Genomic DNA, 17,621 nt, shown 5'->3' on the forward strand with positions numbered 1-17,621 from the left:
TAAAAAAAAAAAAAAAAAAAAAAAAAAAAAGAAGCCTAAATTGCTAATTTTGAATATTAATACAGCCAATGACACCTTTCCTTAGTTCTTAAATCTACATAGCACCTTTTAGCAATTACCTTGAGAGCTTTTAGATGGAAGGGAGTAATTGTGTCAATTAATTCTGCCAAGTTTAGAGTGATTGTTACAATGTTTTATCTGTCAGAATTATTATCAACTCATTCAAAAGATACATTCATATAAATGTATTCAGTGAGTCCTATGGTATAGTAAGAAAATAATATTTTGAAAAAAGTTTTAAAAACTGCAATAAAGAAAAATTTATAGCAAATACACATTCACATGAATCAAACAAGAGAAAAAAATCACTATCGTTAGATGAATAAAAGAAAAATACTCAAGAAATCAACATCTTATCTTTCAAGAGCGAAAAAAAATGAGTAAATATATAAATAAAAGCCTGGGCATAAAAAATCATTTTGAAATTCACACAAAAACCATAAAATTTAATGACACATATACAGATAAACTAAATTTTAAAAACGCAAAGATTGTGATTTTAAAAATATTGGCTCAGGAATCAACAACCCTCAATTACCTGAATGTGTCAATTAACTGCATCTTTCATGTATTTCAATTTTCCAATTTAAAAAAATTAAGCAAGTTTTCTTAATCTCTACAAACCATTCATCTCTCAAAATCTATCATATCTGACAGAAATAAGACTATAAAATTAGAGTTATGTTGCATCAGCTTCAAATATACAATATACAACACAGATGATAAATAAGCCTGACAACTTTACTTGCAAAACTGTTTTCAAAATCATAAGTTTTAATACTAATCAGATTAATACAATATCCTTCTATTCACAATGTCTAATAAATATACAGATACAAAAAACTCTAACGTAAATATATTATGACTATTGTCTTTACATACCTGCCCTCTTAATCCACTTCTTGTTGTAGTAAAATTAACCTCAGTAACAATAGAAGCTGCATCTGGTGGAATAAAGGGATTTGGGTTTCTCGTTGATAGAAAAAGGCGGAATTCTTCATTGTAGTCAATAATCTTGTCACCTATTTGTACCACATAACGTGGTCCTGTTTAAAAAAAACACAAATGCAGTTAACTGCCCTGAATATTTTGTATATCACCATATGATACTTAAAAATATAATTTTCAAATACTTACAATGTTATTATAGGCTTTTAAACATAGTCTAAAGGACAGCAAAGCTTAGGCTATCCAAGGAACTATTAGAATGAAAGACCTGTTAATAAGCAAGAGTAAATAATTCATTTTGATGATCCTTGAATGCTGAAGTATTAAAGGAATATCTGCTTATATTTAGTATGGTTTCAATATTAACTACATCTTTTGTATTTCAAATTTTTCTGAAATAGTGGATTATAGATTACAAAAATAAAAACTCAATTATATGTTATTCTCTATTTCTAATTCATTTATTAAAAAGTTTATTATACTAGTATTTATTTTGTAATACATGAAAATGGAATGATAAAATCTAGGAAAATATCAAGATATAAGTAAATGCAAATATATCTACTATCAACTAAATAAAAAGGCAACCTACAGATTGAAAAATATTTGCAAACAATTTATCATAAAAATCAAGATATCAAAACTTTAAAAATTCTTATAATTCAATAGCAGAAAAAATGAATAATCCAATTAAAAATGGGCAAAGAACCCGAATAGACATTTGTACAAAGAAATAAGAATGTCCAGCAGATAAATGAAAAGATATTCAATACTCAACATCACTACTCATTAGGGAAATGCAAATTAAAACTGTAAAATATCATACACTCGTGATATGTGTGTTATCAGGAAGACAAGAGATAACAAATGTTGCTAAGGTTATGGAAAAAATAAAACATTTGGTAGGACTGTAGATTGGTATTCTGGAAAATATAACTATTATATGACAAGGTTCCCTCTTCTGAATAGATACCCAAATGAAATGAAACTACCACCTCACAAAGGTATCTGCACTGCTGTGTTCACTGCAGCATTATTCACATAGCCATGATACAGAAACACCAAAGTGCCCATCATTGGAAAAATGGATAAAGAAAATATGATACAGAAATATACAATGGAATATTATTCATCCACAAAAAAAAAAGGTGATCCTGCAATTTGCCACAATATGGATGAGCCTGGAGAGTATTATCTTCAGTGAAATAAGCCAAACAAAGAGGAAAAAGAATTATTGCACAATCTCTCTTAACACGTGACAGCTAAAAAAAATAAAGAAAAATTCCATATACACAGAGATAGAAAATAAAACAGTGGGTACCAAAGGAAGAAGTGGTGGGAGGAAATGGGAAGATGTAACTCAAAGGATGCAAAGTAGCACATATGTGCAATAATTACATCTAAATACACCAATATGAGAACTAGAGTAAATAAAATTATATAGTATTCAGCATTTTTGTTGAGTACATTTTAGTTGCTCTCACAACACAAAAAAAAAGGATAACTAAAGAGGATGGATATGTTAACATGCTTCATATCATAGCCATTTTACTACCTATATGTATCTTACATAATGTTTATACCTTAGATAAACACAATAAAGTTTCTTTTTATAAAAGATGAACATAACTTGAAAATAAAAGAATGGAAAAGTATATACCATGTAAGCACTAGCTTGAAACTTAGTGTAACATTCCAGTAACAGACGCTAAAACAGATGCTTCTAGATATAAAGAAGGGAATATCTTAATGATAAAAAACATAATTGAATAAAAAGATATTACATTTCAAAGCATGTATATGCAAAATATACAATAGAGTTCCAAAATATTTAAAGTAAAGCTTTTTAAGCTTTCAGAACTAAAAGAAAAATAGACATATTAAAAATAATACAGACTTTAAGGCATTTACCTCAAGACATGATAAAACAAACAGAAAAAAAATAAAAACAGCAAGTATATGGAAGATCTGAATACCACATAAAACTTGATTTAACTGGCCTGAAATAAAAGTTAAATCAAATAGGAGTCAAATTTTCACAATTTTTAAGCATACCTGGAATATTTATTAAAGGTAACCAAATGACAAATCAAAAAGAAGGCATCAAAAGAATCCCTCCAAATTAAAATGCTTTAGAATAAGTTCCCTGACCACAATGGAGATAAGTTGGATATAAAGACAAAACAACAACAACAACAAAAATATCCAACTACCGGGAAATTAAACAACAAAATGTTAAATGATTTATAAATCAAAGAAGAAATCAAAACATAAGACATGAAGCTAAATAAGGACTTGGTGGAAAATTTATAGATATAAATTAGGAAAAGGAAAAGACTATCACTATTTTGCTTTTCCATCTCAGGAACCAAAATAAATAAATAAATCCAAGGAAAATAATAGAAATGAATAATAATGGACAAAAGTCCATTTTAAAATATAATGAAAAAATCAAAATTAATATTTGGTATTCTAAAGATTATTAAAACTGATAAACCCTTATGAAGACTGATCAAGAAAAACTTAGAAAGATCAACCTAAGAACAAAAGGAAGCCTCATTACAAATACATTACAAATTTAAAAGATATGATAATATTATCTAAAAATATGCACCAATACATTTGGCAATTTGGAGTAAATGAAAAAATACCTTTAAAAAAGTACACAGCCTAGAGTTTTAAGATGACGGAATAGAGAAGGTCGTTTTTCTGGCTGCTCTGTGACATTAAACCAAAAAAGCAGATAGACAGTTTCTCAGCAAAGTAGGTAACCAATAAAGGGAGGAGAGACTTTATTAGAATTTAATACTGAACATTCAAAGCAGATCAGGGACTCAGGAGGTTGGATATTGTAAGAAAAAATACCCAGTGTCATAGCACTGCTTCTAGCTGGAGTACCCAGCCAGATGAGTCCCTCCACAAGCAAAGTGGAGGGAGGGACAAGGGACTAAAAGAAACCCTCATTTTTAAGAGGCCTAAGGTGTGTCTGCGTACAGAGAACTTAGAGATCAAAGACACTGCCCAACTAAACTGAACAGCATGCTGCACAATATCTTTGTACAGGAAAGAAGCTCCCATATTTCCAGGCTGCCTGAGGAGGACAGAGGAAGAAACCATTCTTTAGCTATGGCATGGGGCTGGCAGCTGAGGGAGCCAATTCCTGGTAAACCCAAGTCTGTCCCAAAATACAGGCCCAATAAACACACACTGCAAGACAAAGAGTATACCTAAGTGACCAGAACAATTTCAATCATAGACAGAGGATTATACAGGAGACTACTCGTCATGGAAACCCACCAAGCACTACCCCTCGCCCTCCAACCCAGCTGTTTGCAGGACTGGCTGGAAAAGACACACCTGGCTGGGAATTTGAAAGGACGAGGGTGGGAGAGATTAAGTTAGGAGACTGAACCCCAAACTGGGTAGCAGAGCCAGGAGACCACCTAAGTCTAAATGCTGCCTCTAGGAATTCCAACTACAGAATTACCTCTCTCACCCCATTGACTCCCAACCAACACTGCTGAGAGGGAAAACTGAGAATCAAGACACAATTCTTTAACTTTTCATGGAGATTTTTTTTCCTTTTCTGTAATTGTGACCTTAGACATTTATACATATTCATATTGGTTTTATTTCTCATTTGTAGAATTTTTGAAGCCAATTATTTTTCATTATTCAATATTTTGCAGACTAGTATATTTGAATAGTATATTTTAATTTTGTTTTGTAGTCTTTATTTTTTTAATGTTTACTTTATAGAGATATATTTTTTCTCACATATCTGTTTCCCTTGATTCTCTTTCTCTCTTTTCTTCTCCTAATAGCCAATCTCTAATTCTCTTTCAATCCTTCTTTAGTTTTTTACTTTTATTTTCTTTCCTCCATCCTGCATCACTTCTGTTCTCTTCCAGTTGACCATTCAAAATTATAAAATCTTTTGCAAACTTAACCGTTTTTACTGTGGGCAATAACTGATCTTATCATTTCTGTTTTTTGTGACAATTAGCATTTTAGATGTATGTAGAAACTATTTGATTTAAGCTGTACATTGTTTGCATTGATTGTTGTTATTAATTGTCTCCCCCTAAACAGTGAGGTACTGGAAACCTTCAGGGAACACTACCAAGTCAACAGAGTAAAAACTCTACTACCTCAGATACATACTTCACAGTACTTTAGGCAATGAAGACAAAATATATAATCTCAAAAGCAAAGTTGACCATAGAGAAAAGATGTTAAGAGACCATGAACAGAACTTCCAAGAAATATGGGATGACCTGATAAGGGCAATTTAAGATTTATCAGGATAGATAAAGGCTTGAAGATACAAAGAAAAGGAATGTACAATCTTTTCAATGAAATACCAGAAAATTTCACGAACCTAAAGAATGAAATGGAAAATCAAATACAGGAGGCTTACATGACCTCAAATATACAAAATTACAATGGAACTATACCAAGGCACATTATTATGAAAATATCCAACACAGAATAAGGATAGAAAAACAGCTGATGATATTTAGGGGGAAACCAGTATGGATCTCAGTTGATTTCTCAGCCCAGACCCTCAAAGCTAGGAGATCTTGGAATAGTGTATAGCAAGCTTGAAAATGGATGCCAACCAAGAATACTGTAGCCAGCAAAATTCAACTTCAGAACTGACGATGAAAAAAAACCTTCCAAGATAAACAAAGGTTAAGAGAATTCACAACTAGAAAGCCGGCACTACAAAACACATTCAATAAAATATTTCATGAAGAACAAATGAAAAATGAAAGTAAAAGCCAGCAAAGGGAAGAACTACACTAGAATAGTCAATCAAAAGAGAAACTAATTCAAAGTAAAAACCAGAAATAAATCAAAATGACAGGGAGTAAATCATTTTTCAATAATAACATGGAATGTATGTAATGGCCTAAACTCATCAATCAAAAGACATAGTCTGGCAGATTTGGATTGAAACCAAGACCCAACAATATGCTAGCTTCAAGATACTTGCCTCATAGGTAAAGACATCCACAGAATGAAGTTAAAAGAGTGGGGAAAAAAATATCATTCACAAGGATCTCATAAACAAGCAGAATTTTCAACCCTTATATCAGATAAAGTGGACTTAAAGCTGAAGTTAATCAGAAGGGACAAAAAAGGCCATTTCATATTGCTTAAGAGAACTATCAACAAGACCTAACAATCTTAAATAGTTATGCCCCAAACAATGGAGCATCCATGTACATCAAACAAACCCTTCTCAATTCCAAGAATCAAATAGACCAAAGCACAATAATACTGGGTAACTTTAACTTGACTCTGTCACTACTGGATAGATCCTCCAAATAAAAACTAAGTAAGGAAGCTAAAGAAGTAAAAAACACAATTGATAATTTAGACTTAACAGACATATATAGAATAAATCATCCATCAATGACTAAATACACCTTCTTCTCAGTAGCACACAAATTCTTCTCTAATGTAGACCACATTATGTAAGCTATCACAATTGGTATACAATTGTAGTACTACCTTAATATATTTTTAGCATATGTAGGATTGTTTTGATAGCTCCCTTTCCATTGATATTAATTTTTGTTCTTGACTTTATTCTTGATCACACTTGTTTGATTTTTATCAAATTTTAGCTGTATTATTTCTTTTCTATTTCATATATTTCTGTCCCTACTCTTTATTTTTTCCTTTGTGCTACCTAATTTGAAAATAATTTGATTGTTAATCTACGTTCTTTCTGATACAAGTACTTTAAGTTATAAATGTTCATCTGAGTACTGTTTAATCCCAGAGATTCTGATATTTTAAGCTTTTATTATCACTTAGTTCAAAACACTTTTTGCTTACTTTTCTTGTGCTTTCTTCTTTGACCTGTGAGATATTTATAATCGTGCTATTTAATTTTGAAGTAGTAATGATGTGGGGATAGGGTTCTACATATCTTATGGTGATTGATTTATAATAAATCATGCAGAAAACAGTCTGCATGATTTCAAATTTTTTTAAAAAAATAAGTATTGGTAATGATTTTTATATTGATTGTAATGATTACATCATGTCAAAACTGATCAAATTGCATAAATCAAAAATGTACATTTTATTGTACTTCAATTTTACCTCAATAAGCTATGAAAAAAAAAAGTACACAGCCTAGAGCTCATACACACACACACCAAACAAACAGTATACAAAATAAATAAGCCCAGTGTTTTAAGAGGTCAGATTTACCAGCTCTTTTCAATAAAAAACACAAAAGAACATAACATAATAGGAAACTGCATTATGTAAGTACAAAGATAATAAAAGTAGCTAGCTGTTTTATGATTTGAGCTTCTGTTATGTATTACGGGAATAGAACAAGGGAAATGTATTTTTCCTGGGTGAGATAAAAAAGAACAGACAATACTATGATTTGGTATCTTAATTTTTATACAGCAGGTGAGAGAAATGAAGTCAATTCTTAGCTTAAAGAGGAAAATGCAGGGATGCAACACAATTTTATTTGTCTGGATTCTGGAAACCAATATTGCTTTGAAGGTTTACTGTGACCACTGAAATTTAAACCAAAAAGTGGCACCATTGATTCTACCATGCTTAACATAAAAAAAAAAAAAAAANATGTTGCTAATTACTAATGATTTCTTTTTTATTTTCCTTTAGGAAGATCAAACTTAGTTCATTTATTATATGTAGAACAGCATTACTAGTCCAAACTATCCAAAAGTATATCATCATCTGGGTTAGATAAACCTAAATGCCATTCAAATTGCCAAATTTCATTACATTATATGATTAACATTTTGGCAAAGGTTTCCTGTGAAAAAAACTATTCATACTGGATTGTCTCCCATTCAGACATAATTAACTCAAGATGAATGAGTTTTAAATGAAGACAAATTTAAAACACTGCCATCCAACTAACCAAAAGGAGATGGTGAAGGAAATATTCCAAAGCTCATTAAGGCTAAATTAAGGCTTTATAGTCACTAAAGACGGAGATCCAACATCTGAATCTCCTCTGGGCCTATGAATATCAGCATATTCCATTCCTAGAAATAGACTCTTTGGAAAAACTTGGCTAGGTTTAAATGGCAGCTCCTGCAAAAGGAAGCTTTGGAGGTAATTCAAAAGTTATAAATCAATTCTTGCCTTTGGTTCCTATCTCCTTCAGATACATAGAATTACAGATGTCTATAAATAAAAACATAGATTAGCAAATTCAATGCAATGCTACAGACATCTATTAAATATGGCACAATAAGACCAACTGAAATATACCTGTACACAGACTTATGGGTCAGAACTACTAAACTACCTTAGAGGTTTCTCAGCCTCAGCACTATTAACAATTTGTATTGGATACATTATTTGTTTTAGGAAGCTTTCCTTGCATTTTCAGATGTCTCTGGCATAGATTCACCGCTACCCCAATTGTGACAATGAAAAATGTCTCTAGATATACCCAGACATCCTTAAGAGGATAAATTGCTCCTGATAGAAAAGCAATAATCGAGAAATTTTTAGTCCATTGGACCACCCTGAACAAAGTCCTTTAAGTCCAGAACCAATTGGACTACCAAAGTCATACCCATATGGGAGAAACAGCCACTGGAAACACATTCAATATCTAATCACGCACATCAACATTATGTTGCCCATACACATGGCTATCTAATCAACCATCCCTTTAAAAAAGTGTCTGGAACACAAGAGCCAACCAAGAATGGTCAGTTATCATATTTACTATAACTCCTGGTTCCATTCTATAACCCAGCATGGAACTGAAATAGCCATAAAGAAACGGAATGATTAATAGTAATAAAAAAAACTCTTGATATTTATCATTAGTGAAACTTAAATTATTTGCCACTCACACCAGTATCTCCCTCAATAACTTCTACATAGCTAGCTGATCTAATGTTCTTTAACTACTTACAAACTAAAACGGTTAAATCTACCTTCTCCTTTAGCTGAGCTTCTAACCACAAAGGAATGAGGAAGTTAAAAAAAAAGAATTTAATTAATACCTTGCTCTTCTTTTCATCAAAATATGTGGACAAGATTTTTTTTAATTTGTTCTAATTAGTTATAAATGAGAATAGAATGTGTTTTGACATGTCATTCATAAATGGAGGATAACTTCTCATTCTTCTGGTTGTACATGATATAGAATCACTCTGGTTGTGCAATCAATCATACATGCATATAGAGTAATAATGTCCGGTTCATTCTACTACCCCTGTAACCTCTCCCCTCCCTGCATTCTCCTCTGTCTAATCCAAAGTACCTCTATTCTTCCCTAGCCCCTACGCCAGTTTATTGTGAATTAGCATCTGCATATCAGAGAAAACATTCAGCTTTTGCTTCTTTGAGATTGGCTTATTTTGTTTAACATAATATTTTCCAGCTCCATCCATTTACCAGCAAATGCCATAATTTCATTCTTCTTTATGGCTGAGTAATATTCCATTGTATGTATACACCACAATTTCTTTATACATTCATCTGCTGACGGGCACCTAAGTTGGTTCCACAATTTAGCTATTGTGAGTTGAGCTACACTGATGTGGCTGTGTCACTTTAGTGTACTGATTTTAAGTCCTTTGGGTATATGCCAAGGAATGGGATAATTGGGTCAAATGGTGGTTCCATTCCAAGTTTTCTGAGGAATCTCCATACTGCTTTCCAGAGTGATTGCACCAATTTGAATTCCCATCAGCAATGTATGAGTGTACATTTTTCCCCACATCCTTGCCAATATTTATTGTTCCTTGTATTCTTGATAACTGTCATTCTGACTGGATTGAGATAAAATCTCAGTGTAGCTTTGATTTGCATTTCTCTAACTGCAAATGTTGAACATTTTTTCATATATTTGTTGATCAATTATATTTCTTCTTCTGTGAAGTGTCTATTCAATACCTTAGTCTGTTTATTGATGAGGTTATTTGGGTTTTTTTTTTTTGTATTGATTTTTTTGAGTTCCTTATATATCCTAGAGATTAATGCTCTATCTGAAATGCATGTGGTAAAGATTTTCTCCCAATCTGCAGACTCTCTCTTCAACATGATTGATATTTTTTTTCTGTGAAGAAGCTTTTTAATTTGATTCCATCCTATTTATTGATCTTTTATTTTACTTCTTGCACTTTAGGAGTTTTGTTAAGGAAATCAGTTCCTAAACCAATATGCTAAAGATTGGGCCTACTTTTTATTCTATTTGGCAAAGGTCTCTGTTCTAGTACCTAAGTCCTTGAAGGATTTTTGAATAACATAAATTTATGGAAGAGGAGCATATTCTATTCCTATTTCTATCTTCTTTGACCTTAACAGGTAGAAAAGCAGTTTATACTGCTAAGGTTAAGGACACTAAGATATAAATAAATTTGGTAATAGATTGTTTTATGTGATTCTAAGATCATCGTCCTCTGTCCCCATTGATAATGTACGGTGACAAAATGGGAATTCCTGAGGAACTCATCCCTCTGAAAAAGGATGCTCTAGAGTATACCAAAATGGGATTAATAGAATAATGTGATATGAATTTACTCAACCATGAGAACAAGATGGGAAAAAGTATGATGGGGCAATGACAAACTCTCTTTTTTAAAAATTCTGACATGAACAAATATCCTTGCACAACTGTCTAGAAAGTGATTCCTAATGTGAATTAATCATGATGTGGAATACATCACCCCTTACTGAATCCAATATAAGGGAATCTTGTCAATATTGCACTCTGAGATCATGCAACATAGACTGATAAAAACTACCATGAACCAAGACTCTTAAAGATTTATAGTTCATAAGCCCTTCAGGATCAGGATATAGAAAAAAAGAGTATTAAATCCAGATAGCCTTAATAGTTTATTTCCACTGCAGTCATAATGCCACAATGAGAAGCAGGATCAAAAGAGCTGAGTTTGCTCCAACAAAAGAACAGATTGAGACTAGAGATAGCTCTTATAGGCAACTCCTTTCTAGCAAGATCCTGTTCTGATTAGAAAGCTTCTTTTGTTATATAGTAGACCAAGTAGCCCCACAAATATATTTTTAAAAACTTCAAAAGGTAAAATGTCCCCTAGATTTTTTTTACAGAACATATTAACCCCTGCCAGTTCAAGCATACCTTTTTGTGGGATAACAGAAGATCAAAAGTGCATATTTTGCTATTTCTCTGCTTTGTCCCAATAACCCCATTTTCTATTTTAATCTTGTTAGCAAGTTATGTGGTAATGTGCATGTATATATGTATATGTACACGGTACATTATGCATGTGTATCCCCCTTTGCATGAATACACTCTTAAAAGTTTCAGGGCATCACCTTCTAAAATCTGGAGTGGATTCCTATGAAGAAAAGAAGTAATGTATCAATCCTGAGACTGCTAGCCTTAGAATGATCTGCTTTAAAAATTGGTTCGTGGCCAGTGTCTGAGAACTTGGATTTAAAAAGAATTCCCTTCATTTTCAGAACTAATAAAAGTGGCTAACTGTGTCTTAACTGTTTATAGAAACAATGGGGCTTATGCCAAACATCTGCTTTCCCTTGGGGAATTGCTATAAGTGAGAGAATTTGCTCTCATAATCAATCCCCAATAAACACTACTGAGTTTGTAATGAACTTCCTTTCTAGACATTTCACATGTGTTATCACAACTTGTTGCTGGCATAACAGATGATCAAAAAACAATGCATGCTTTGCTCTTTTTCGGCTTTGCCCTGTTAGCCCCAATATTTTATTATGGAAAGAGTTAAGCATGTCCATGTGACTCCACAGGATGAGGGCTCTTGCAAGCTTGTAACAGGTTTAATTACTTTGAGAAATCATAAAAATATGCATTCCCTGGAAACTCGAATATTTACCTTGAGCAACCAGATCTCGTCTCAATAATGGATAAAGAACAGGTTCTACACCATCCATTTCTTGTATAATAAGGGTTTTCCCAAAACGTACAGCCAACTCAAGAGCTGTGATAAAGTTACTATCCTGTGAGAATAAAAAGGAATGCATATTAATTTTTTTATTATATCAGTATATACAAAGATCCTTATAGATGATAAATGAATATAGTACTAGAAAAATAAGAACATTTTAAATGTAATTTTAATGTTAATAATTCAAATTACTCAATTATGTTTCTAGTTACAAGTACATGAATTATTTTAATTGAATAAGTTATCTTAAAATTTTCATCACTTAAATAGAAATATTTCTAAAAAATAAGAATTTTGACCATTTTTTTATTGTTGAAAAAACATCTAAAAGCTCAACAATTTTTAAGTATATATTACAGTGTTGTTAATTATAACAACAATATAGGTAGCAGATCTCTAGAACTTTTTGGTCATCCACATCTGGAACACTATACCCATTGAATATCATCTCTTTACCCCACAATACAAATGTCTTTCTTTAATTTTCTACTATAATTATAAATTTTTTATAGAAATAAATTTCAAATTCTATCTGTAATAAATTATCAGGTATTAATAAGAACTACTTTGCCTATATTCCAAATCAACTATTGAATGGGGAGTTTAAAAAAGAAAAATGATGAATTCCCATAGATATTTCTTAGTGTGACAGGTTTAATAATTAAGTTTAATTTTTAATTAATAAATTATTAATTAAGACTCTTCAACAAGACTCTACAACCAATGAAGAATTTTGAGGCTTTTTAGCTAGCAAAAAAAAAAAAAAAAAGGAGTTTAAAATATTACTCCATGCCTCCAACAAAGATGGAAAATAAAGTATAATATTTGGGATAATTATTAAGACCTTATACTGCAAACCCCAAATGAGACTAAAGTACAATCATGCACCACATAACATTTCAGTCAACAATGGACCACATATACAATAGTAGTCCCATAAAATTATAACGGAGTGAAAAACTTCCTATTGACTAGTACATCACAGCTGTCATAGCACAATGCTGAGCTGTCAGGCATATTATAAAAGTACAACACATACAATTATATATTAGTATATTATATCAAATAATAATAATAAACAACTTTATGTATATATATATACATATATTATATATATATATACTTTAAGCTTTAGAGTATATTTTAGAGTACATGAAATATACTTTAGAGTATATTCCTTTTACTTATGTTTTTTAAAATTAACTTATAAAACAGTCACAGGCAGGTCCTTCTGGAGTTATTCTAGAAAAAGATAATGGTATTGATGATTCTGACCTTGTGAAAGCCTAGACTAGTATATTTGTTTGTCTTTACTTTTAACAAAAAAAGTTCACAAATAGTCAACAAATATATGAAAAAATGTTCAATGTTTCTAGCAATTAGAGAAATACAAATTAAAATTATACTGAGATTTCATCTTACTATAGTCAGAATGGCAATTATCAAGAACACAAGGAACAATAAATGTTGGTGAAGATGTGAAGAAAAGTATATACTCATACACTGTTGATGGGACTGCAAACTGGTACAACCACTCTGGAAAGCAGTACAGACAGTCCTCAGAAAAGTAGGAATAGAACCACTATTTGACTCAGTAATCCCATGTCTCGGTATATATCCAGAGGATTTAAAATCAGCACACTAAAGTGACACAGCCACATCAATGTTTATAACAACACAATTCATAATAGCTAAGCCAGGGAGCCAATCTAGGTACCCTTCAACAGATAAATGAATAAAGAAATCATGCTATATATACACACATGGAGTATTATTACGATGCAATAAAGAAGAATGACTTTATAACATTTGCCAGTAAATGGATGAATCTGGAGACTATCATGCTAGGTGATATAAGCCAGTCCTCAAAAGTCAAAAAGCCAAAGGTTGAATGTTTTCTCTAATATGTAGAAGCTAACCCACAATAAGTGTAGGGAGGGGGCAACAGAAGATTAGTGGGTTAGAAAAAGGGAGATGAAGGGAAGGTAGAAAGGATAAGAAAGGGAAAGTCAGTGAAATGAATCTGACATAACTTACCAATGCGCATATATGAATACACAATGGTGAATCTGATATCATGTACATCCACAAGAAATTAATTTAAACAAATAATAATGACAGGTAAATGGCAGAAAGATCATTAGATGGAAGGGAGCAGGAGGAAGAGAAAAGAAAAGAGGAGAGATACAGGGTCTAAAATAGAATAAAACATATCCCATACTTATATAATTATGTCAAAAGGGAACTAGTGTTCTGTATAACTAAAAAGAACCAGTATTTTTTAAAGTTCAAAAAGTTAAAAAAATTAATTTAAAAATAGGTAAATTCTTATAAAATAAAGATATATAAAAATAAAATATGTATAGTTATATGTGTTTTAAGCTAAAGTTTATAAGGTAAAAAGAGCAAACTAAGGTTAACATTATTGATAAAAGAAAATTTTTGTGAATTTGGTATAATTTAAATATACAGTGTTAATCAATTCTCCAGATGTATACAATAATGAACTAAGCTTTCACATTCACAACACTCACTCACTGACTCAGCTAGAGCAACTTTTAGTCCTGCTGACTCCATTCATAGTAAGTGCCTACCTACACAGAGATACAATTTATTTTTATATTTTATACCACATTCTATGTACCTTTTCTATATTTAGTTGTGTTTACCATTGTGTTACCAGTTACCTACAATATTTAGTACAGTAACATGCTGTACATGTTTGTAGCACAGCAGCAATAGGCTACATTACATAGCCCATGTGGGTAGTAGGCCATATGACCTGGGCTTGTGAAAGCACACTCTATGATATTCATACAATGGCAAAATTGCCCAACACATTTCTTAGAATATATCACCCTGATTAAGCAATACATGATTATATTTTATATATTATCTAATTTTCAATTATTTTTACTACAAACAAATGAGATAGAAACCCCATTTATAAAAGTAAGGTAAGTTTTAAAAATAACTTTTCAAATACAAAAGAATATCTATAAAAGCAAGTCATACAGGGGTGGGGTTTTGGCTCAGTGGTAGAGTGCTTGCCTAGCATGCATGAGGCACTGGGTTCAATCCTCAGCACCACATAAATGTAAAATAAAGATATTGTGTCCACCTAAAACTTAAGAATAATTTTTTTTAAAGTAAGTCATACAACTAGGGCTTCCAAAAATGAAATTTAAAAATAACCAAATATAATTTTCTTAGCAAGATAAATATGACAGTAAGAAATCACTATTAAAAAAGACTATGATTACATTTTACTGACCAAAGTGTCAAATATTGGGACATATTAAATATTCTTCTTGGTATGTTATAGGAATAGGAAATTGTGAGAGACATTCAAGAAAACTACAAATGTGCTGAAGACCAGGAGAATTTTCTGATTCTCTAAGCTAAATTAGTTATATTTGTGCCATTAATCATAACTTAGAGAAAATATTTGTTTCTCTAACCTACTACAGCATCCTCTTCATAAGAACAGAAAGTGTGACTACTTTACTCACTATGAAATTCCCAAATAATAAGCACCAAATAAATATTCTCATCACTTTTTACAAATTACAAAACTGAAGCTAAGTGAGTTATATTTCTTTCCCCAAATCCAACTCCAGGTAAATTATAGGCCACAGTCTTGGATCTGTTTTCTAATTATACACCCAGAATTATTTTCACTATAAGATGCTATTCTTAGTTAGCATCTGAATAATAAGTAATACATACCTGTTGATTAATAACCTCCAAATGTGAGTCCTTCAAATGTGTTTTTAACCATTCTGTAGCTTGGGATGAAGGATCTATAAGAAATGGACACACTCGACTCTAAATTGAAAAGAAGAAGAATGTTAATTAAATGAGTATGGTTTGATTTAATGAAAATAAATGCCTAAAAATTATGAAACAATTTCTAAATGAGCTGACTTTGGAGGATGCAACTGTACAACCAGAAGGAATAAATACAGGTACAGTACATATCAGTACTGGAAAACCAAATTAATAAATTTTCAATGAAATAATATTAAGTAATTAAACTGTGCATAGTCCCATTTGTTACACAATAACTCAAAGTGTATGTTAACAATATGCTAAGCAAGAGTTTTATTCCCATGCTGATGCTATTTGCACTATTTGTTCTGGTTTTTAAAATGCATAATCAAGGTATTCCCTAACTTTATACATCTTCTGGGTGAATAAACCATAAAGGCCTTATAAAAGACCCATGAGCTAATCATAAAAATATTGCTGAAATAATTTTAACATAGTTATTTACATTTTAAGACACTGATTCTTCTAAAGCAGTAAATATCTACCATAAAACCTTATCTTAGAAATGAAAATTAGACTTTATATGCTTAAATCTAAAGTCATTACAGAATGTCCTGCACTAGTTAATCTCTAAAACAAACAGGAGTTTAGAACCCAGTGAAGACATCTTACACACAATGGCTCTTAGAGATGATAGGAAGCCAATTATATGTATAAAAAAATGTATACCTCCTAGCACCAAATAAATATGCAATAACTCTAGAAGTCATCTAATAATTACCACTACCTACTAAATCAGATTTAAATGAATGAACTATTTTTTGTTAAATTTTCACTTATTTGAAAAAAAATGTAATTGTACATTATAGGGATAAGAAAACACATGTGAAAGAGTAGAATAAAAACTTAGGACTGAGGTGTAGCAATCTCATAAAAACACTTGTTATTTCAGTGGCATATCAAGAAGGAAGGCAACAGTAGGAATAATTTGCCTTGTAGACTAATAGCTTTTTATCACCAACACCATTTAGAATTCCTAGCACATGGTCATAATGAAAACATACCTGGCTTTAAAACAGCTTTATTACAGTAATTAAATTCTCCACAAAGAACTTGTTTTTATTTGCAACCAGAGTAGAATATTCCCCCCTTGCCATGTTACATCACTGTATGATCATTACCCAGAATCTATTTCTATAGATTTCTCTTACTGTTCCATCAAATAAATGTACTATTCCTAGAAAAATGATGTGGTTAGTAATTAGGTTCTTAGTATTACTATGGGTTTGGGGTCTACTTTTATGGTGGCATTCAATAATAAACATTTCACAATTCTATGAGATTTTGCTTAACCCTGATAGTATGATTTTAAAATTTGAAGGAGTTTTCTTACCCATGATTTCAAACCAATGATCTGATGCAGTTGAAAAAAAAAAGAAAAGAAAAGAAAATGGTAATGTTTCAAAATCTATTTTTAGCAAAGGAAATATGTTTAACAAATTTAAAGGGTACTTACAAGTTTTTGTTCATCGCATTTATACTTTTACACAGAGATTTAGAGAAAATTTCTAAGGTACATTTTATCTGTGTTGCATGATGAAATGTAGTTAAATTATATAATTAACAACTTATAATAGATCAAAAATGTTGAGCTTTCATTCATTTATTCATCTACCTTAGAATCTACAGTAACACAAAGTTCAAAGGATACAGAATTAATAAGATATATTCCCTTGACTTCAGTGACTTGACATCCAATAAAGAAGCAAAAATAAAAGCCCATCATTCAGAAGTATACAAAATGCTACAGAAGAATGATATATGGAGATAAGGCAGAGACTAGGAAACAATTCAAATCAATCAAAGCCAAGAAAAATTAGGAAGGCAAAGAAGAAAAAAAAT

At 31.3% G+C, this 17,621-nt stretch overlaps 1 protein-coding gene across 3 annotated transcripts in view; it reads right to left on the reverse strand.

Annotated features, from left to right (window-relative positions):
* Positions 1–17,621, reverse strand: part of Dync2h1 (dynein cytoplasmic 2 heavy chain 1) — a 174,019-nt gene that overhangs the window by 28,392 nt on the left and 128,006 nt on the right. For 2 of the 3 annotated variants that reach the window (XM_048795761.1, XM_048795760.1), the window contains exons 64-67: positions 17,113–17,133; positions 15,678–15,776; positions 11,877–12,000; positions 943–1,106 (exon numbers count right to left, since the gene is read on the reverse strand). In XM_048795761.1, coding sequence (XP_048651718.1) covers positions 943–1,106; positions 11,877–12,000; positions 15,678–15,776; positions 17,113–17,133 — 408 coding nt within the window. The remainder of the gene's footprint in view (positions 1–942; positions 1,107–11,876; positions 12,001–15,677; positions 15,777–17,112; positions 17,134–17,621) is intronic. The other variant, XM_015489688.2, reaches the window with a different exon arrangement.

The sequence above is a fragment of the Marmota marmota genome, unplaced genomic scaffold (assembly GCF_001458135.2).
Source record: "Marmota marmota marmota unplaced genomic scaffold, marMar, whole genome shotgun sequence".
In the NCBI taxonomy this organism is placed as follows: domain Eukaryota; kingdom Metazoa; phylum Chordata; class Mammalia; order Rodentia; family Sciuridae; genus Marmota; species Marmota marmota.